Genomic DNA, 17,366 nt, shown 5'->3' with positions numbered 1-17,366 from the left:
TGAAGCCAAAGGGAATTGGGATCCTTAATGTCTCTGCTGCTTCAGCTCAGTCCCTCCTTGTCCATCCAGGTACCACAAAGCACGGGACGTTCCCCTGGGGTGTCACAGGGATCCTGTTCTGGCAGCAGCTTCCCAAGGGATGTGTGTGCTGGGTGGGCACATCCTCCCCTCAGTCAGGGAGGAGCAGAATCCTTTCTTTTCAACCTTGGCTGATACACCCAAAAGGTGTTTGTGGAGGAGGCAGCCCAGGTTTTGCTCCCATTTAATCGCAGCTGAGGAGCTGTGGGGTAGCTGTGTGGTATCAGTGGGCAGAACCTGGTGTTTTCCCACTGGTCAGTCCCAAACCCTTGGGAACCGTCACTTTTGTGGGCAGGAAAGGCACATTGGTGTCTGTAGGCAGGAACAAGAAGCCTTTCAGGGCTGGATTCCAGCTGCCAGCCTGCCTTTGAAACCACACCTTCATCTCCCAGTTTAGAGGTGCCCACGGTGCCTCCTGGGATCCTGTTCCCATCCCCAGCCCTGTGCTCACTCTGGGAGTTGCAGCCACCTCCAGGATTGATTCATGGAGTGCTGGGAGCACTTGAAGATCTGTCCCAGCATGTGCTGAGCAGAGTGAGAGAGAAGCTGCTTTTTGGCTCTTCCTGTAATTTTCCCTCCAGGTCCCTCCTGGGATCAGAACAGTTGCTTTCCAGGCTTTATGTAATGGCAAGTGATTAGAAACATCTTGGGAGAAAGACAAAAAAAAAATGCAAAGGAATTATCACTTGAGGGGAAAAAACACCAAGCCCACCTTCTTCCATATCCTCATGTTTATTCCATGGGGGTGGAAGTGCTTAGGACTCAGGGGCTCTTTTCCCATCCAGCAGCTGGCAGTGGAATATTCCCTCCTTTGCAGTGTGTAGCTGCTGTCAGAGCTCCTCAGCAGAATCCCTGGAGATCAGCTGTGGAAATGTGGGAGATCAGAGGCAGAATTGGTTAAACAGCAGCTACTGGGCATTGAGCAATAGTTGCACAACCCTTTTATTTCTGGAAGTAAGACCGGAATACTGAGGAGACACTTCCCAGCTGGGTGCCAGCAGTGTGGATCGTGCTCCTTCCCAGCCTTTTCTGCCATGGGAAGGGATTGGCTGCCATCTCCCAGCCTTTTCCTGGCAGAAAAGGGGCTCTGTGAGCCTGTGGAATGGGATCCCCCCACTCCCCTCTGCTCTGGGCAGGTCATGACAGTGTTGGTGTCCAGGTGGGGCTGGGAGCAGCTCTCCAGCTCCTTCCCACAGACTCTCATGGCCCTGAGCTGGCGCAGATGTTTTTGGGATCCCTGGTGAAGAGCCTCCACCAGGCAGGTGCTGCTGTTGGCAGCCAGATTCCTCTTCCTTTGTGTGAGGCAGAGGAGAAGATCCCAGGATCAGCTTTGGAGGGTCAGTGTGAGCACCTGGCCAGGGAGAAGAGGGAGCTACAACCCAGGGAGCTACAACCCACTGGAGTGTCAGCACCTCGCTTTGCCGTGAGCGGAGACAAACTGTGCCTGTTGTCCCCACGGAAGCTCCAGCGGTGACAGGAATCCCCCTTGCCCTCCCCTCTTCTCCTGGATCCCAGCCCTCCATGCCTGTCTCTGTTCCAGGTTTGGTGCTAGGTGCCCCTGAGGCCTGCAGCCAGTCCCCATCCTCGCAGCCCAGCCGTGGCCTCCTGCCCTGCACGGCCCCGCAGCCGCCCCCGCAGCCGCCCCCGGCAGCCCCCGGCCTCCCCCCATCCCAGCAGCAGCCGGCCATGAGCAGCCCCATGATGTCCCAGGTGAGTCCCACAGGGCACAGCTAGCGGGGAGGCAGGGCCAGAACAATCCCGGGGTGCTCTGGGCTCACGCTTGGCTTTGGGGGTCCCCACACTCGCTGTCCCTCTGTGGCAGAGCAGGAGAAGGTTGGGCTTTGGTGTTCCTGAGTGGTTCTGGGGGATATCCCACCTTTCCAGCTCTGCTGGCCAGCAGCCCCCTGGAAAAGGGGCTGTAGCCCTTGGATGAGTGGCAGTCTGGAAGCAGTTCCCCTCAGGACCATCCTGAATGTGTGTTGGATTTGAGCTCCCCAGGACTGAGCTGTAGTCCTGGGGGAAGGCAAGCCTGGAGCAACGCTGGGTGTGTTCTCCAGACCGTCCCTCCCTGAGTTAAAGCTGAGGGATGTTCCATGTCCCACAGCCTGCTGGGCTGTTTCCAGGGCTTGGAACCCTCCGTGACATTCCTGTGTCCTCGTTCTGCTCCTGAGGCTGTGACCAACCTCATCCCAGCCTTGTCCTGCTGCAGGAGTGGGGATGGGGTGGGAGCCATCCCAGTGCGGGGTTTGGGGTGAAAATTGTGATGGTGTGGGGGCATCCATGGCACCTTCCTGTCCCACGTTGGTGCTGGATCTCAGCCTGCCCAGGGATCCTTTGGCATCACTTTGTTGTTACACTGGAGGGGTTCAAGATGCAACAGGGCAGGGAAGTTGCTGGATAATCAGACCAAGGCTCCCTTTCCCATGAAAAGTTGGGCCAGGTGTTCTGAGGTTCCTCCTTTTAATCTGGGCCATTCTATGACTCTCAGTTTTTTCACTAGACTGCACTGAGAGAAAGGAAGAACCTTCTGGAAAAGCTTTTACTGCAGGTACAGGAGCAGCTGCTTGCTGGCTGTTCCCAGCTGCAGGAGAGGGGGGAGCTGGTAGTTCTTGGGCCCTGGAGTGGCTCCAGGGTTGTGGATCTGTTTGTGGAGGATTCTGAGACTTGAGGGATGAGCTGTCGTCCTGGGGCTGGAATAGCAGAGTGCCTGGGTGGGATCTCATGCAGGATCACTGGATTGTGTTGGGGTTTCAGTTTGTATCTTTGACTGTCTCATCCAAGGGTTTAGATCCTGGAAAAACTGATTTCAGGTGTTTGATGGTGAAGGGTCTGGAGATGCACCATCCCCATGTCCCTTCTATGTCACCAAAGGTCAAATCAAAGGATCAAACCCCCCATCCAGCACTGACTGTCCCTGGGTCAGTGCCCAAAGCACAGTGTGTGGGTTTTAGTGACGGGCTGTCATAAAGCAGGTGACAAAGCAGGGGTCCCTGTGGAAGGTGGGTGTACAGGAGTGGCCAAGGAGCACTTGGAATGCTGGAAACAGGAGAGACACGTGCTGGGAGATGTGGCTCTCCTGCTGCTGCTGGCCCTGGTGAACTCGTGTCACTCTTCCTGCCAGGCAAGAGCTGCTTTGGGGCAGGTCATGCCTCCCCAGCTCTGCAGAGCCTCTGGCTGGCTGTGTCTGATGGGATGGATGCTGCCCTGGAATGGTTTCTGTGCTTCCCAACCCCCTGCAACGCCCCTCTGTGTTTGCAGTTGGCTCACTTGACTAACCTTGTTGTTCCTTCTTTCTCTCCTTCCTTTTCCTTCCTTTTCCTTCCTTTTCCTTCCTTTTCCTTCCTTTTCCTTCCTTTTCCTTCCTTTTCCTTCCTTTTCCTTCCTTTTCCTTCCTTTTCCTTCCTTTTCCTTCCTTTTCCTTCCTTTTCCTTCCTTTTCCTTCCTTTTCCTTCCTGCCTGCCTTCCTGCCTGCCTTCCTTCCCTCCCTTTCCTTGCCCCGGATCTCTCTCCATTCCCTTCTCCGCTGGTCGTAGCCGGTCCCGGCGCTGCAGCCTGTTCCGTACTCTCCAAGCTCCTGCCCCCAAGTCCTCTTGCCAGTCTCTCCACCCCAGCAGTACAACCTGGTATAAACCCCAGTTCCTCTTCTGCACTGTCTGTTGTGCTCTGTGCTGTGTTTGTGTTGTGTGAGCTTGTGCTGATCAGGTATGTCCCGGACACCGACCCCCCTGGGGGTTGGGATTCACGGAGCTCTGCGATGCCTGAGGCCGTGGGAGCACCGCTGCTGGAGTGGTGGTCTTGGAAAGAGCCTGGGAAGAGCAAATTCTGAGCCCAGAGCTCCCCAGCAATGCTTGTGCTCAGTGCTGGGGTCTGTGGCTGCCCCATGGGCTCAGCCAAGCCCTCTGTGTTGTCTCCAGGGGGATCTTTTGGGAATGGTGTCCCCCGTGGGATGTGGCTGCTGGGCTGGAGTCACCCCTGCCTGCGTGGGACCCCACGTGTCCCCAACATCTGCTGAGCATTTGGCCCCCTCAGCTCGCATGTCCCCCTGTCCCGCTCTGGGTCTGTGGCTCGTGTGTGGGGGCCTTTTTGGGGGAGCTTCTCCCGGAGCAGAGAGAAGGGGTCTGCATTTACCAGCAGAGCTGTGTCCTACCTGCTGTTGTCCCACGTTCCGTCCTCCTCCATCCTTCCCCTTATCCCACTCCAGGCCGACGAGCTCAGCAGCCCCTTTGGGCAGATCAGCCTCAGCCGACAGGGCTCGACAGAAGCCCCGGATCCTTCCTCGGCGATGTTCCAGTCATCCCTCATTTCCCAGCACCCTCAGCAGACAGGATTCATCATGGCAACCCCTGGGCAGCCCATTCCCACCTCCAGCTACTCGGCCTCAGGGCACACGGCCCCCACTCAGCAGGTGCTGCAGCCCCAGGGCTACATTCAGCCTCCCCAGCAAGTAAGGACACGAGGGGACATCCCCAGAGCTGGCAGGCCTGGGGCTGCTGGGGAGTGGGTCCCTCTTTTTCTGCTGCTAGTTGGTGATGGATCCACCCACAGGGTTCCAGGCTCTGGATCTCACACTCCCCTGTTAGGCACAGGATGATCCCCTCAGAGCCCACGAGGCTCTTTCCTGCAACCCCCCCAGGCCACTCCTGGCTCTCAGCAGTGGGGGAGGGATAGTGGCCGGACTCAGGGCTGACACCTCTAAGCTCTCTTTGGGGTCCTGCAGGGCTTTATGACCTCTAGGATTGTCCCCTGAGCTGTGAGGAGAGTTGTGCCTACTGTGCTCTTGCACTGTGTGCTGGGAAAGGCTTGGATGAGGAGGCTGGGAGGCGCGGGAAGGGGCCGCGGTTCCCCGAGGAGCCATCAGCTGGCCAGAGCCAAAGCCCTGGGTGGTTCCCTTCGGCAGAAACCAGGCCAGGTGAGAGAGAAAACTGGTCCTGGGGGACCAGCTTTCTTGGTCCTGCTCCCTCCTGTGTTCTCACCACTGCGTTTTCTTGCCCCGATAGATTCAGGTTTCTTACTACTCCCCCGGGCAGTACCCGAACTCCAGCCAGCAATACCGACCCCTCAGTCACCCAGTGGCCTACAGCTCCCAGCGCCCCCAGCAGCTCCCCCAGCAGTCCCAGCAGCCAGGTAAGGGGGTGTAAAGGGGGGAAGGGGCAGCTTTCCCTTTCCAGCTGCTTTTGTTTGCTCCAGAGATCTCCTCTGTGCTGTCTGGGGCCAGGTCGCTCTTCCCTGTCTCCCACTCTTTGCTGGAACTGCCTCTTAGCTGGGAAGTTGGGGTGCCTCTGTCTGCAGAGGCTGTTGTGTCCTTCCCCTCCCTCTCCTCTGAGCTTGCTGGGGGAGGGGATGAGGTGGATTTAAGCCCCACTGAGGGGCTGCCAGGGGAATTTAAAGCCAGGAGCTTCCCTTGGGTGTGTTTATGTCTGCTCTAAGGGAAGCCCTTTCCCCACTCTTCAGCAGGAGGTGGGGACAGAGGCAGGATTTGATTCCCTTAATCCTAAATCTGGGGCTGTTTCCTGTGTCCAACTGGGAAGCTGCTCCATTGAACCCCTGTTCTGGCAGGTTTACAGCCAATGATGTCCAACCAGCAGCAAACATACCAAGGTGTGGTGGGGGTGCAGCAGGCGCAGCCCCCCGGGCTCCTCAACAGCCAGAGGAACAACATGGGGGGCCAGATGCAGAGCGTGATGGGGGTGCAGCAGGCACAGCCCCCTGGGCTCCTCAGCAGCCAGAGGAGTGGGATGGGGAGCCAGATGCAAGGTCTGATGGTCCAGTACACGCCGCTGCCTTCGTACCAGGTGGGCATCTGCTGCTCCCCAGGGTGGGGTGCTGGGAGGGGGCCTGGGCTGGGCAGGATGTGCCTCAGGGATGGAGCCAAAGGTGGGGATTTGCTCACAGGGCTTGCCTGCCAGCCTGGGGAGGGCACATCCATGTGGGGATCTGTGGAACACATCTGGAGGAGGAGGACTGGGAGAATCTCTGGGAGGGGCTGTGCCTGGCTGAGGTTGCTCTGGGCTGTAAGAAAAAAACACCTGGAATCTGTTTACTTTGCTGGTGTCTCCTTGGGCCAATTTCCCCTGCTCTGTTACCTGTTACCTGCTGCTTTCCTCCCTGCCCAGGTTCCCATGGCCAGTGAGTCCCAGAACGTGGTCCAGCAGCCCTTCCAGCAGCCAGTGCTTGTGCCAGCCAGCCAGTCTGTGCAGGGGGGGCTCCAGGCTGGAGGGGTCCCCATCTACTACAGTGTCATCCCCACTGCCCAGCAGAATGGCACCAGGTAAAGCTCTGGTGGCTCTGGCCTGCCTGGGGGAGAAAGGGGTGCTGTGCCCACAGTGGGGGCTTTGGGGGTGTCCTGTCAAGGGCAGGAGTCAGCCTTGATCCTTGCTGGTCCCTTCCAACTTGGGAGAGTTCATGATTCTCTGTGGTGGTTCCATGGTGATCCTGCTGTGAGCACGGAGCACCCTGCTCCTGTGGCTGGAGGTGGGTGGGTACCACAAGTGCTGCTCCTCCCTGAGCTTGGCCATTCCTGGCTCCCTCGGTCAGGACTTCCTGAGCACCAGCATGGTGTGCCCAGCCCTCTCCAGAGGCTCCTTGTGTGTTCAGCCATCCCAGTAAAGAGGGAGCTGGGAATAACCTGTGCAGGTGCCCCAGCTCTTCCTCCCCATCCCCATCCTCACCTGAGCCCTCTCTGCTCCGCAGCCCGTCCGTGGGGTTCCTGCAGCCTCCTGGCTCTGAGCAGTACCAGATGCCGCAGTCCCCGGCGCCCTGCAGCCCCCCCCAGATGCAGCAGCAGTATTCAGGTACGGGGGGCCACGGGCAGGGCTGGCTTCGACTCCGTGGGTGGGATCGGGTTTGGATCACGGGCTGAGAGCTGCCCCTTCCCAGCCAAGTCTGGCAGCTTCTGTGCAAGGGGATTCCTTAGACTGGGAGTGCCACAGGGAATGAGCAGGATGTGGCTCGTGCCTGGCATCTCCCTGCTGTGGTGGGAGCTGGGTGGGCTGTGGATTGGTGGGAGCAGGAAGAAGTGCAGGTGGGGAGGCTGGGGATTCCTGCTCCCTGGCACAGCTGCTGGGAGTGAGCTGGGAATTGGTGAGCTGATGCAGAAGCTGAACTGGGATGATGGAGGTCTGGACCTGGTGAGCTGCAGGACTTGAGCTGGGATGCTGGGGTTTTGTTCCTCGATTTGTGCTTGTAGCCTTTGCCTAGAGTTTTGTGGAGATGCTCAGAGCAGTTACTGAGCTGCCGTCTGTCAGCTTGGCCCCTGTGCTCCGATTTCTCCTGAATTAAACATCATCACTCCCAGATGTAACCTTTGCTGTTAGAGAGGAATCCCCAGAGGGTCCTGGTGGGGTTTTTTGCAGCTTGAGAAAGTCACGTGTGGCACAGGAGAGTCCAGAGTGGGATTGTGGGGAAGGGACAGGCCCTCCTGTGTCCCACAGCAGCAGAGCCTGGGCCATACACGCCTGTGTCTGTCCCCAGGGGTGTCCCCATCAGGCCCTGGTGTGGTGGTGATGCAGCTGAATGTCCCCAACGGCCCCCAGGCCCCCCAAAACCCCCCCGTGGTGCAGTGGAGCCACTGTAAGTACTACAGCCTGGAGCAGCGGGGGCAGAAGCCAGGAGACCTCTACAACCCTGACACCAGTGCTCAGGTACTGGGGGGACTGGGAGGGACGGGGAGGAGGCAGCTCAGCCCTGGGGTGGGCTGGGTGACAGCTGGGGGGTCCCACGGGGGTGTGGGAGCGGTCACAAGCACTGGGGGTGTCTGACACTGTCCCTCCCCCAGGCCAGCACCCAGCTGAACAGCCCCATCACGTCCCCCACCCAGTCCCCGACGCCGTCGCCCGTCACCAACCTCAACAGTGTGTGCACGGGGCTGAGCCCCCTCCCTGTCCTCACACAGTTCCCTCGGCCCATGGGCCCAGCACAAGGTAAGGGGAAGGCATGTGGGGGCAGCCCAGGGCTGGGAATGCTGTGAGGTTTCCTGGGATCCCCACAAATTCATGCTCCTTGTGCAGGTGATGGGAGGTACTCGCTGCTGGGCCAACCTCTGCAGTACAACCTGTCCCTGTGTCCCCCGCCGCTGCTCCACAACCAGCCCAGCTACACAGGACACCAGGTACAGCCGGGCCAGGTGTCCCTTCCCCGGCCCCTCTGTGGGCACTGTGAAGCCACAGTGTCCCCTGTGGTGACACGGTTCCCTTTGTCTCCTTCAAGGGGCAGACTGGAATGAAACACGGAAACCGGAGCAAGAGACAGGCCCTTAAATCAGCGTCCACCGACCTGGGGACAAGTGACGTAGGCAAGTGACCCCCTCGAGTTCCTTTGCCCTCTGATGTCCCCACAAACAGATGTTGGAGACTCCAGGTGCCATCCCTGCCCACAGCAGCATCCCACAGAACCCCGTGCTGGTTTTGGAGAGTGGTTCCTGCCAGTCCCTCCTCCCCACACCCACAAACACCAACCCCCAGCCCAGGTGAGTCCAGGCTGGGGGTGCAGCAGATCCAGCCCTCTGTGCCCGAGGGAGGTGGGTGAACAGGGAGTAAAACCTCTGAGGAGAAGGACACCTGGGTGTATTCCTGCCTCCCAGAGAGTGGAAATGATGGAGCAGGTGGAGCTGGAAGAACTGGGATTTTATTCCTCTTTATCAGCAGAAAGTGAGTGTCCAGACTCTTAGATGTCATTCCCACCACTGCTTTCCCAAGTCACTCTTCCCACCCATGCTTCCCTTTCCCATGGGGCCTGCAGCTTCAGAGCCTCATCTTTGATTTGGGATCTCCCAGGGTGGCTGCAAGGGCTGAGGGTTCCAGTGAATCATTTCTCTCCACCCATGTCCAGGATGTCTCCACTGGGTCCTTGGGAAGGGAGGGACCCACAGCTTGGATGGAGCAGCCCTCACTGACCCTCTGGAGACCTCAGGCTTGTCCCCCATGTCACCTCAGTGTCACCACCATCACCAGCTGGTTGTAGGGGCCCTTTAAGAGCTGCCTGCCCCCCTCCTGCCCCTGGCATGGTCTGTACGTGCCACGTTAATATTAGCAAAGAATCCCTGCAGCAGCTCTGCTAAGCCCAGAGCCAGGGCTGGAGCCAGGAGCTGCAGAGGGGTTCGGGTACCACCAGGCAGGAGCTGGGAGCTGCAGAGAGATTTGGGGACCACCTGGCAGGGATAGGAGAGAGCCAGGAGCTGCAGAGGGATGTGGGGACCACGGGGGCAGGAGCAGAGGTCAGAGCCAGGAGCTGCAGAGGGATTCATGTACCACAGGGCTGGAGCTGGGAGCTGCAGAGGGATTTGGGGACCACCAGGCCAGGGCCAGGAGCTGCAGAGGGATTTGGGGACCACCAGGCAGGACACACCCAGTGTCACCATCCTCCATGGGTGCAGCCATTCTCCCTCCCAGAGTCAGGGTGGGAGCGTGGGGTTGGTTCCCAGTCCTGGTACCTGAGGCTTGGGGTAGGAAAACGGGGCAGAACCCCCTGGGAAAGCCTGAAGTGTCCAGCTATCCAAAGGACACCAGGAGGACTTGGTGGGGAATACTGCTACGCTGGGAAATAACACTGGGAAATAACACTGGGAAATAACACTGGGAAATAACCTGCATCTCCTCCTGAGCAGAGCCAGCGTGTGGGCACAGGAAGGGATTGGGATGGGGCATTCCAGGGAGCAGGTAGGGGAGCTTTGGAGGGAAGTGCCTGGCTTAGAGGAGTAGACTCCTGCTGTGGGTGCAGCCTGGCACTGCACAGAGTTCCTGGGCCCAGGAGGGGTCGGTGCTCCAGCCCGGAGCCGGGGAGGCTCACGGGGCACCGGGCACCGGCCGGTGACAGCGGCTCCTTCCCTGCAGTGCTGGGCCGGGTGCTGGAGGTGACAGACCTGCCCGAGGGCATCACACGGACAGAGGCCGACAAGCTCTTCACCCAGCTCGCCATGGCCGGTGCCAAAATCCAGTGGCTCAAAGAGACTCAGGGGCGCCGCGGGGACGGAGGCGGCGGGGACAACAGCGGGACTCCGGAGAACGGCAGGCACAGTGACCTCGCTGCCTTATACACCATCGTGGCCGTGTTCCCCAGCCCCCTGGCTGCCCAAAACGCCTCCCTCCGCCTCAACAACTCCCTCAGCCGCTTCAAACTGCGCGTGGCCAAAAAGAACTACGACCTGCGGGTGCTGGAGCGGGCGAGCTCCCAGTAGGGCTCCCGTGGGCACCGGCCACTCCCCTGGGCCTCTTCTCCTCCTGCCCTCCCTTCCTCTGGCCCTCCTTCCTTGATATATTTATATGAACATAATTAAGAGACAAGAAGTTGATTTTTTTTTTTTTTTTTTTAATTATTATTTTTGGAGTGACGCCCGTGCCCGCCCCCCTCCCCTGTGTCTATGGTTTTGTTTAAGCACTGTGTTGGACCGCACATACAGGTGTTGATTGGTATGTTCACTGCACATTTTATTTAATCGGATTATTATTTTGCGGGGGGGAATTTTTGGTTTTATTTTATTTGGGGGGGGTTGTTTTTAAATAAAAAAAAAAAAGGAGAATTGTTCATCACTCGAATGTAACTTCCCGTTCTCTACCAGGGCTGGGGGCTCTGTGCTGCCTGAGTGGGGTGAGGGGACAGCAGAAGGGACAATCCTGCCCAGTCCTGCCCCCGAGCTTGGCATCTCCAAGGGCATCCCATGGGGTGCCAAAGTGGGGATCCGAGGCTGGGATCAGAGCATTTGGATTGGGGCCGGACTCCCCTGACAGATGTTCATGGCCTCTTCTCCCAGCTGCCAGCCCCATCCAGCTGTGGAATTCCAGGGCAGGAATGAGGGTGTGGAGCAGCCCCAGCTGTGTGCCCTGCTGGGAAACACATTCCAGGAGCAGCACCTGGAGCTGGCAGGTGCAGGTGGGGACAGGATTTGGGGTGGCACAGCCAGAGCCTCTGGCAGCAGTGGGCTGCTCCCAACCTTCCTGAGCAGGTGCAGCCGGACAGGTAAGAGCTGCCAGGAAGGGAGGGAGGGCTCCAACCCCAGGCTTGTGCCAGCTCCCACCTCGCTGCCATCCACAGCCAGGCAGGGACCCGAGGGACCCATTAACTCCAAGGCCCTGTCCCTGGCCACGGGCAGCAGTGGGATCCCAGCTCCCACCATCCCAGCAGAGCCTGCACCAGCAGGATTTGGTGCCAGAGGGTGCGAGGCAGCCACTCCACCCCATGAGAGACCCCACTGCCGCTCCTCTGCCCACCGAGCCCCCAGCAGCCCCCAGCGTGCCCAGCTCCTGGAACCCTCAGCGTGCCCAATTCCTGGAGCGCTCGCTGTGCCCGGTTCCTTCTTTGTCCCAGGCCAGGCTGGGGGGGCCCCTGGCACGCCCAGCAACCCACCAACGCAAATAGCCGGTGGCTCCTCCGCCCGCTGCCGCCCGGCGCACGCTGGGGCTCCAATTTCCCGGCGTCAGCCCCCGGCACCGCTCAGCTGTCGTCCCCCTGTGTCCTGTCACTCCGCTGGCCTCGGCACCGGGGCGGCTGCCGCCCTCCCCGAGCGCCCACCACGGAGGGCTGGGGGCTCTGCGGCCAAAGGGGCCCCGGGACCGGCCGCACTTCGGGGGCTTCTTCAGCGCACGGAGACTGCTCCAAGCACAGGGTGAGTGCCCCGCGTGTGCCCCCCTCCCTTGGCGTGGCCGTGCCCACCCTGGGCACCCCCGCTGCTGCAGGGCCTCGGGGTGCCCCATTCCCGCAGTGCCCCTCGCCCCAGCGCTCCCCGTTCCCATTGCTGCTTCCCGGTGCTTTTCCTGGGGGCTGGAGGGGCTTGGGACGTGGGTATCACCAAAAATAGTGAGGTTTGGGTGGAAGCCCTGCGGGGAGGGCTGTCAAAGGCGGCACCGGGATGGTTTGGGGGATGCGGGAGCAGGTCCTGCCCCCGTGGCAGCCGAAAGCCGGATGATGCCCATCGGTGTCCCCCGTGCGCTCATCTGAGGGGCCGAGAGCGGCACCGTTTGCAGTTTGACGGTGAGATGGAGATGTCCCGGCTAAGGTGGGCACGTGCGGAGAGCCCAGGGGCTGGATCCCAGCACTTGGCACCACATCCCTGGGTCAGCGGATGTGCCACGCTCTGGGCTGGGCACCGACCTCCTCCAGCCTGGCCCTGGGGCTCTCCGAGGCAGAACCAGCCCTGGCCGGGGCAGGGGCTGCAGGACGGGCAGTGGGAGCGGCCCCTGGCAGAACCAGCCCTCGCCAGGACCGGGGCTGCTGCACGGGCAGGGGAAGGGGAGACACTGCCCACCCAGCAGCGTCTGACCCCTTCAGCCCCTGCCGTGCTCCTGCAGCTGAACTGCCCCAGCCAACGCCATCTGTGTCTCTTCCCCTCGCAGCATGACGGAGAAGGAAGTGCCGGAGTCACCAGCTTCACCCGCTTCAGGTGGGAAAGCCAAGAGCCGGGTAAGTGGGTGCCCACAGGGCAGTTTGGGTGGGTGGGGGAAGCCCCCTCTCTATCATCACCCTGCCGCAGCCCCAGGAAGCTTTGGGAGGCCTGGGGTACCTGGTGGGACCCTGATCCAGCCGGGTGTGGGTGGGCATTTCCCTGGCGCCCCCACATCCATGAGGTGCTCAGGAATCACAGTTTCCTCTTTTGTGGAGACTTCACGGGACTGGGAGGAGGGTCCCCATCTTCAGAGCATTCCTTGGAGTCTCCTCCCGCTTGTGGGGGGGTCTCTGGGGGGAGGAGCCGGGGGTGTCTCCCCTCCTGCCTCCCCCACACCGCCACACACCGTCCGTCCTCTCCTGCCCCAGCAGCTGCAGAAGCTGAAGCAACTTTTCCAGCGAAAGCCCAAGGAGGAGCCGGCGCCGGAGCCACAGCCCAATGGGGAGCTGGTCAGCCCCTCGGGGGGACCCATCTACTACATCTATGAGGATGAAGAAGAGGAGGAAGAGGAAGAGGAGCCCGAGCCCCCTCCCGAACCCGAGAAACTTGTTAATGACAAACCCCACAAGTTCAAAGATCATTACTTCAAAAAGCCCAAATTCTGTGACGTTTGTGCCCGCATGATCGTCCGTGAGTCCTGAGGGGGCTGGGGACCACGGGCAGGGCTGGGGGCCACGGGTAGGGCTGGGGGCCAAGGCTGCCCAGGGCTCTGTCCCGGCCGTTTCACAGCTGCAGTGTCACATTCCCTCTCCTTTCCACCCTCCCCCCACTCCCCGACTGCCAGTCAACAACAAATTTGGCCTGAGGTGCAAGAACTGCAAAACCAACATCCACCACCACTGCCAGTCCTACGTGGAGATGCAGCGTTGCTTCGGCAAGATCGTGAGTGTCACCCCCCGGCTGCAGTCCCCAGGTCGGGCACCCCCGGCAGGACACAGGTGCCACCCCCCGCTGTCATTTCCTGGCTCTGAGGGGAACCTCGTCACCCCCGTCTCGGGGTGCCCCCAGCTCTGACAGGGGGGTCCGGGGGGTGGCTGATGCTCCGACCCCTCCTCTCTCCTCGCAGCCTCCCGGCTTCCGCCGAGCCTACAGCTCCCCCCTGTACAGTGACCAGCAGTACGCGGGCACCAAGGACCAGCTCGGTAATTCCCTCGTGTCCTTGATCCCCACCCCGGAGTGTCCCAACCCCTCGTGTCCCATCGCGACCCCCCCTCACCATTCCCCTGCCCCCCGCAGCAAACAGGAGCGACCCGGTGTTCGAGACGCTGCGGACGGGCGTCATCATGGCCAACAAGGAGCGCAAGAAGGGGCAGGACGACAAGAAGAACGTGAGTGTGGGGTCGGGCTCTCATCAAATTCCTGCTGGTGCGGTGCCAGCACCCCACTAACCCCAAAGCCCCCCATTCTGCACCCTCTGAGAGATCTCTCTGCCTTCCAGCCCCTGGCTGCGATGATGGACGAGGAGCCGGAGGCCACGAAGCCGGTGGGGAGCAAAGCTGAGGGTGGTGAGCGCGGGGCTGAGGGTTGGAGGGCCCAGCCCATGGGACAGGGAGGGAGCTGTGTTTGGGGGTGTCACCAGGGTGGGTTTGCCCTGCAGAAAGAGGGTCCCCAGTTCATGATGTGCCCACCCTGGGGCTCTCGCTGCATCCCCACGTTGGCTGAGGAGACCCTCAGGAGGCGCCACCAGGAGAGGTGTGACCCCTCCTCCCGTTCCCAGGTGCCTCTGAAGGGGACAAGAAGGCTGAGAAGAGCCCAACAGATGACAAGGTACTCATCATCCTCACCCTGCATCCCAAAGCCTTGAGCAGAGCCTGTGGGATCTTCCTGCTGGGATCCTCAGGGCTGTCTGCAGCCTCTGGGACTGCAAACCTCACTGTGTCCCCCAGAGCAAGAAGCCGCAGCCAGGGGGGTTCCTGCAGTCCCACTATTTCGTGGCGCTTTATCGCTTCAAAGCCCTGGAGAAGGATGACCTGGACTTCCCGTGAGTTCCCAGCCTCATCCTGGGCTCTTTCCCAAGGCTTTTGGGGTTCGGCTTGTTGTGGTTCTGTGGGTTTCCCAAGGCTGAGCTGCTCTGTGCAGGACCTGCCTGTCCCTGAGCCCACCGGCTGTGTATGTCGTGTGTCAAATATGGGGCTCGAGGAGCTGATTCTGAAGGAAAAGGGATTTTCCTTGGGGTGTCCCATGGCTGGGGGTACTGCCCCCCTCAGAGAGCCCCTCCTTCCCTTCCAGGCCGGGGGAGAAGATCACGGTGGTCGATGATTCCAACGAGGAGTGGTGGCGGGTAAGGCCGGAGCGCTGCGGGAGGGAGAGCTCGGTTGGGAACCCAAACCTGACGGGTGGGAATCCAGCCTGGCGAGGGGAGGGGGTAACTGCGACCCCCGGAGCGGCTCCAATCCCCCCTTGCACTCCCCCACCGCCTCCTTCCAGGGGAAGATCGGTGAGAAAGTCGGGTATTTCCCTCCCAACTTCATCATCCGGGTGCGGGCAGGCGAGCGGGTGCACAAGGTGACGCGTTCCTTCGTGGGCAACCGGGAGATCGGGCAGATCACTCTCAAGAAGGATCAGGTGAGACGGGACCCCCTCCAAGCCCCCCATCAGCACCCGGGGACCCCCTCCAAGCTCCCCATCAACACCCGGGGACCCCCTCCAAGCCCCCCATCACAGCTGCACCCCACGACCAACATCCCCATCCCCCCGCTTCTCACCTCCCCCAGCCCCTTGGATCAGAGCCCCGACCCCTTCACAGCTGGGGTTCCCCCTGCTCTGGGGGGGTCCCGGGGGTCTCACCGGATCCTCTGTCACCCACAGATCGTGGTGCAGAAAGGGGAGGAGGTGAACGGTTACGTCAAAGTCTTCACCGGCCGCAAAGTGGGGCTGTTCCCCGTGGACTTCCTGGAGGAGATCTGAGGGGGGCTGCGGGGGGAGACCCCTGGGATGGGGCGGAGAGACTCTGGCTGCGGGGTGGGGATGGGGACAGGGACGGAGAGAACGGCTGCAGGGCAGGGATGGGGTCGGGGACGCCCTCGGGATGGGGAATAGAAGGACCCCGGGATTGGGATAAGGGGCCCTGGCTGCGGGACAGGTATGGGGTCAGGGGAGGGCACCCCCATTCCTGCTGCCTCCAGCAATGGGGTCCCTGGGGTGTCTCCCAGGAGCGGGGCAGGATGGGGGGACAGGAGGTGCCCCAAGGGAGGTTTTGGTGCCTCCAGAGACACTGGATGCAAGCAGGGGGCACCCCCAGACTTGCTGTGGAGCCCCCCCCGACCGAGTGGGGGGACACCGGGTGCCGCGGGGAGGGTCGGGGGGGTCCTCCCCGCTGCTCCCGGGTTTTGGCAATACATGGCTGTGCCCACCCCCCACTCTCCGGTGTGGATTTAATGGGGTGGGGGCACTCCGGGGGGTCACTGTGGGGGCATCGACGACCCCTTGGGAGGTGCCACTGTTGGGGTGCCAGTGGGGGGATCACTGGGAGGGAGGTGGGGTTGTCACTGTGGTCACTGTGGGGGTGCTGGTGGCCCCCGATGGAGGTGTCACTGGTCACTGTGGGGGTGCTGGTGGCCCCCGATGGAGGTGTCACTGGTCACTGTGGGGGTGCTGGTGGCCCCCGATGGAGGTGTCACTGGTCACTGTGGGGGTACCGGTGGCCCCCGATGGAGGTGTCACTGGTCACTGTGGGGGTACCGGTGGCCCCCGATGGAGGTGTCACTGGTCACTGTGGGGGTGCCGGTGCCCCCCCGCGGGGGCTCAGCGGGCCCGGGCGGTGGGAGGGGATGGGGCGGAACCAGGACCCCCCCCCGTCCCGTCGCTCGGGGGGGCGGGGCTGGCGCGGGGCCCGGCGAGGTCCCAATAGGGGCGGAGGGTGACAGGTGCCGGTGCCGGGGACAGGACGAGACCTTGGAGCGCGGCGGGGGCGGGCGCAGAGCCAGGAACAGCCGCTCGAAGCGGGGGCTGCGCCCCGTGACGTCATGCCCCCGTGACGTCAGCGGTAACCACGGCGACGGGCGGGCGGGGTGGGCGGGGCCTGAGGAATGGGTGTGGCCCGGCTTCCCCGGCTCCGCCGCTAGGGGGCGCTGTCGACACGTCGCGCGCCCGCCCGTATGCAAAAATATGTAAATGAGGCGAGGAGGCAGCGGCGCCCCCTGGCGGGCGGCTCTGGGGGCAGCCCCATCCCGGTACCGGAATTGGGGGAGGGGGAACGGGGAGGGGGGTGCGGAGGGGTCCCCGTATTCCCCCCACTCCGTGGGGCCGGGACCGGGGAGGGGCGGCCGGGGGGGTAATGAGGGGTACAGGGAACTCCGGGGTGGGGGGGAGGGAAGCAGGTGTGTGACCCCCACACTGGGGGTCTCCCCCCATTCCCAGCACCCCGAGTACCGGAGCTGCTGCTCCGAGAACGATGGAAATGAGGAGGCGCCAAGTGGGGTGAGAGGGGGGCAATCCTCGGGACTGACCTCCCTCCCTCCTCCCCTCCTGTCACACAGCTTTAAATGCCGAACCATTAAAATTTTCCACCTCATTTGCGGCTCCTCACACGGTTAATTTTCCCGGGATTGTCTATTTATTTATTTGCGGAGCCCTGCGGGAGGGGGGGGAAAGGCGGGGGGGGGGGAGCAGCTGATTTGCTGCATCTGGGCGGTGGGGAGGGAAAGGGGGGGAACCACCCTGGGAAGGGGGGAGGGCTCTGGCTAATTTAACAGCTGAAGAGAACAACTTAATTAGAGTCAGCTGGAAAATTGGGTAGAACACCTTCTATCAGCCTCCCACCCCCCAGCCCCTTTCCCTGCTGGCTCCTGGTGGGATGCCAGGGTGGGATGCATTTTGGGATGCAGTTTAGGGTACGTTTTGGGAGGGAGGGAGAGCTGGCCCCAGCCAAGCAGCAGCCCTTCATTACAGCCAGGAGCTAATTGGATTGATCAGC

General features: G+C 61.4%; 2 protein-coding genes across 5 annotated transcripts in view; both read left to right on the top strand.

Annotated features, from left to right (window-relative positions):
- Positions 1 to 10,552, top strand: part of R3HDM2 (R3H domain containing 2) — a 30,316-nt gene extending 19,764 nt beyond the window's left edge. For 2 of the 3 annotated variants that reach the window (XM_088068780.1, XM_088068779.1), the window contains exons 13-24: positions 1,619 to 1,788; positions 3,612 to 3,701; positions 4,280 to 4,522; positions 5,076 to 5,202; positions 5,635 to 5,870; positions 6,192 to 6,346; positions 6,769 to 6,869; positions 7,549 to 7,718; positions 7,853 to 7,997; positions 8,085 to 8,185; positions 8,284 to 8,368; positions 9,906 to 10,552. In XM_088068780.1, coding sequence (XP_087924906.1) covers positions 1,619 to 1,788; positions 3,612 to 3,701; positions 4,280 to 4,522; positions 5,076 to 5,202; positions 5,635 to 5,870; positions 6,192 to 6,346; positions 6,769 to 6,869; positions 7,549 to 7,718; positions 7,853 to 7,997; positions 8,085 to 8,185; positions 8,284 to 8,368; positions 9,906 to 10,249 — 1,967 coding nt within the window. In that variant the 3' untranslated portion in view covers positions 10,250 to 10,552. The remainder of the gene's footprint in view (positions 1 to 1,618; positions 1,789 to 3,611; positions 3,702 to 4,279; positions 4,523 to 5,075; positions 5,203 to 5,634; positions 5,871 to 6,191; positions 6,347 to 6,768; positions 6,870 to 7,548; positions 7,719 to 7,852; positions 7,998 to 8,084; positions 8,186 to 8,283; positions 8,369 to 9,905) is intronic. The other variant, XM_014260653.2, reaches the window with a different exon arrangement.
- Positions 10,553 to 11,499: 947 nt separating this feature from the next.
- Positions 11,500 to 15,795, top strand: STAC3 (SH3 and cysteine rich domain 3). Of its 2 annotated transcripts, none has more exons than XM_014260618.2 (12): positions 11,500 to 11,674; positions 12,402 to 12,468; positions 12,820 to 13,081; positions 13,236 to 13,333; positions 13,518 to 13,593; positions 13,688 to 13,779; positions 13,890 to 13,956; positions 14,169 to 14,218; positions 14,338 to 14,432; positions 14,681 to 14,732; positions 14,879 to 15,016; positions 15,260 to 15,795. In XM_014260618.2, exons 2-12 carry the CDS (start codon positions 12,403 to 12,405, stop codon positions 15,356 to 15,358), a joined length of 1,095 nt encoding a protein of 364 aa, XP_014116093.1. In that variant the 5' UTR covers positions 11,500 to 11,674; position 12,402; the 3' UTR covers positions 15,359 to 15,795. The 2 variants fall into 2 exon arrangements, with proteins under 2 accessions (XP_014116093.1, XP_005532028.1); XM_005531971.3 differs by having other exon boundaries at positions 11,501 to 11,674; positions 12,823 to 13,081; positions 15,260 to 15,794.
- Positions 15,796 to 17,366: the final 1,571 nt, after the last annotated feature.

Source organism: Pseudopodoces humilis, chromosome 32, assembly GCF_049639895.1.
Source record: "Pseudopodoces humilis isolate 2021_Gansu_Grassland_sample_001 chromosome 32, ASM4963989v1, whole genome shotgun sequence".
In the NCBI taxonomy this organism is placed as follows: Eukaryota; Metazoa; Chordata; class Aves; order Passeriformes; family Paridae; genus Pseudopodoces; species Pseudopodoces humilis.
The sequence above is the reverse complement of the archived record's forward strand: the minus strand, read 5'-3'. Positions and strand labels throughout refer to the sequence as shown.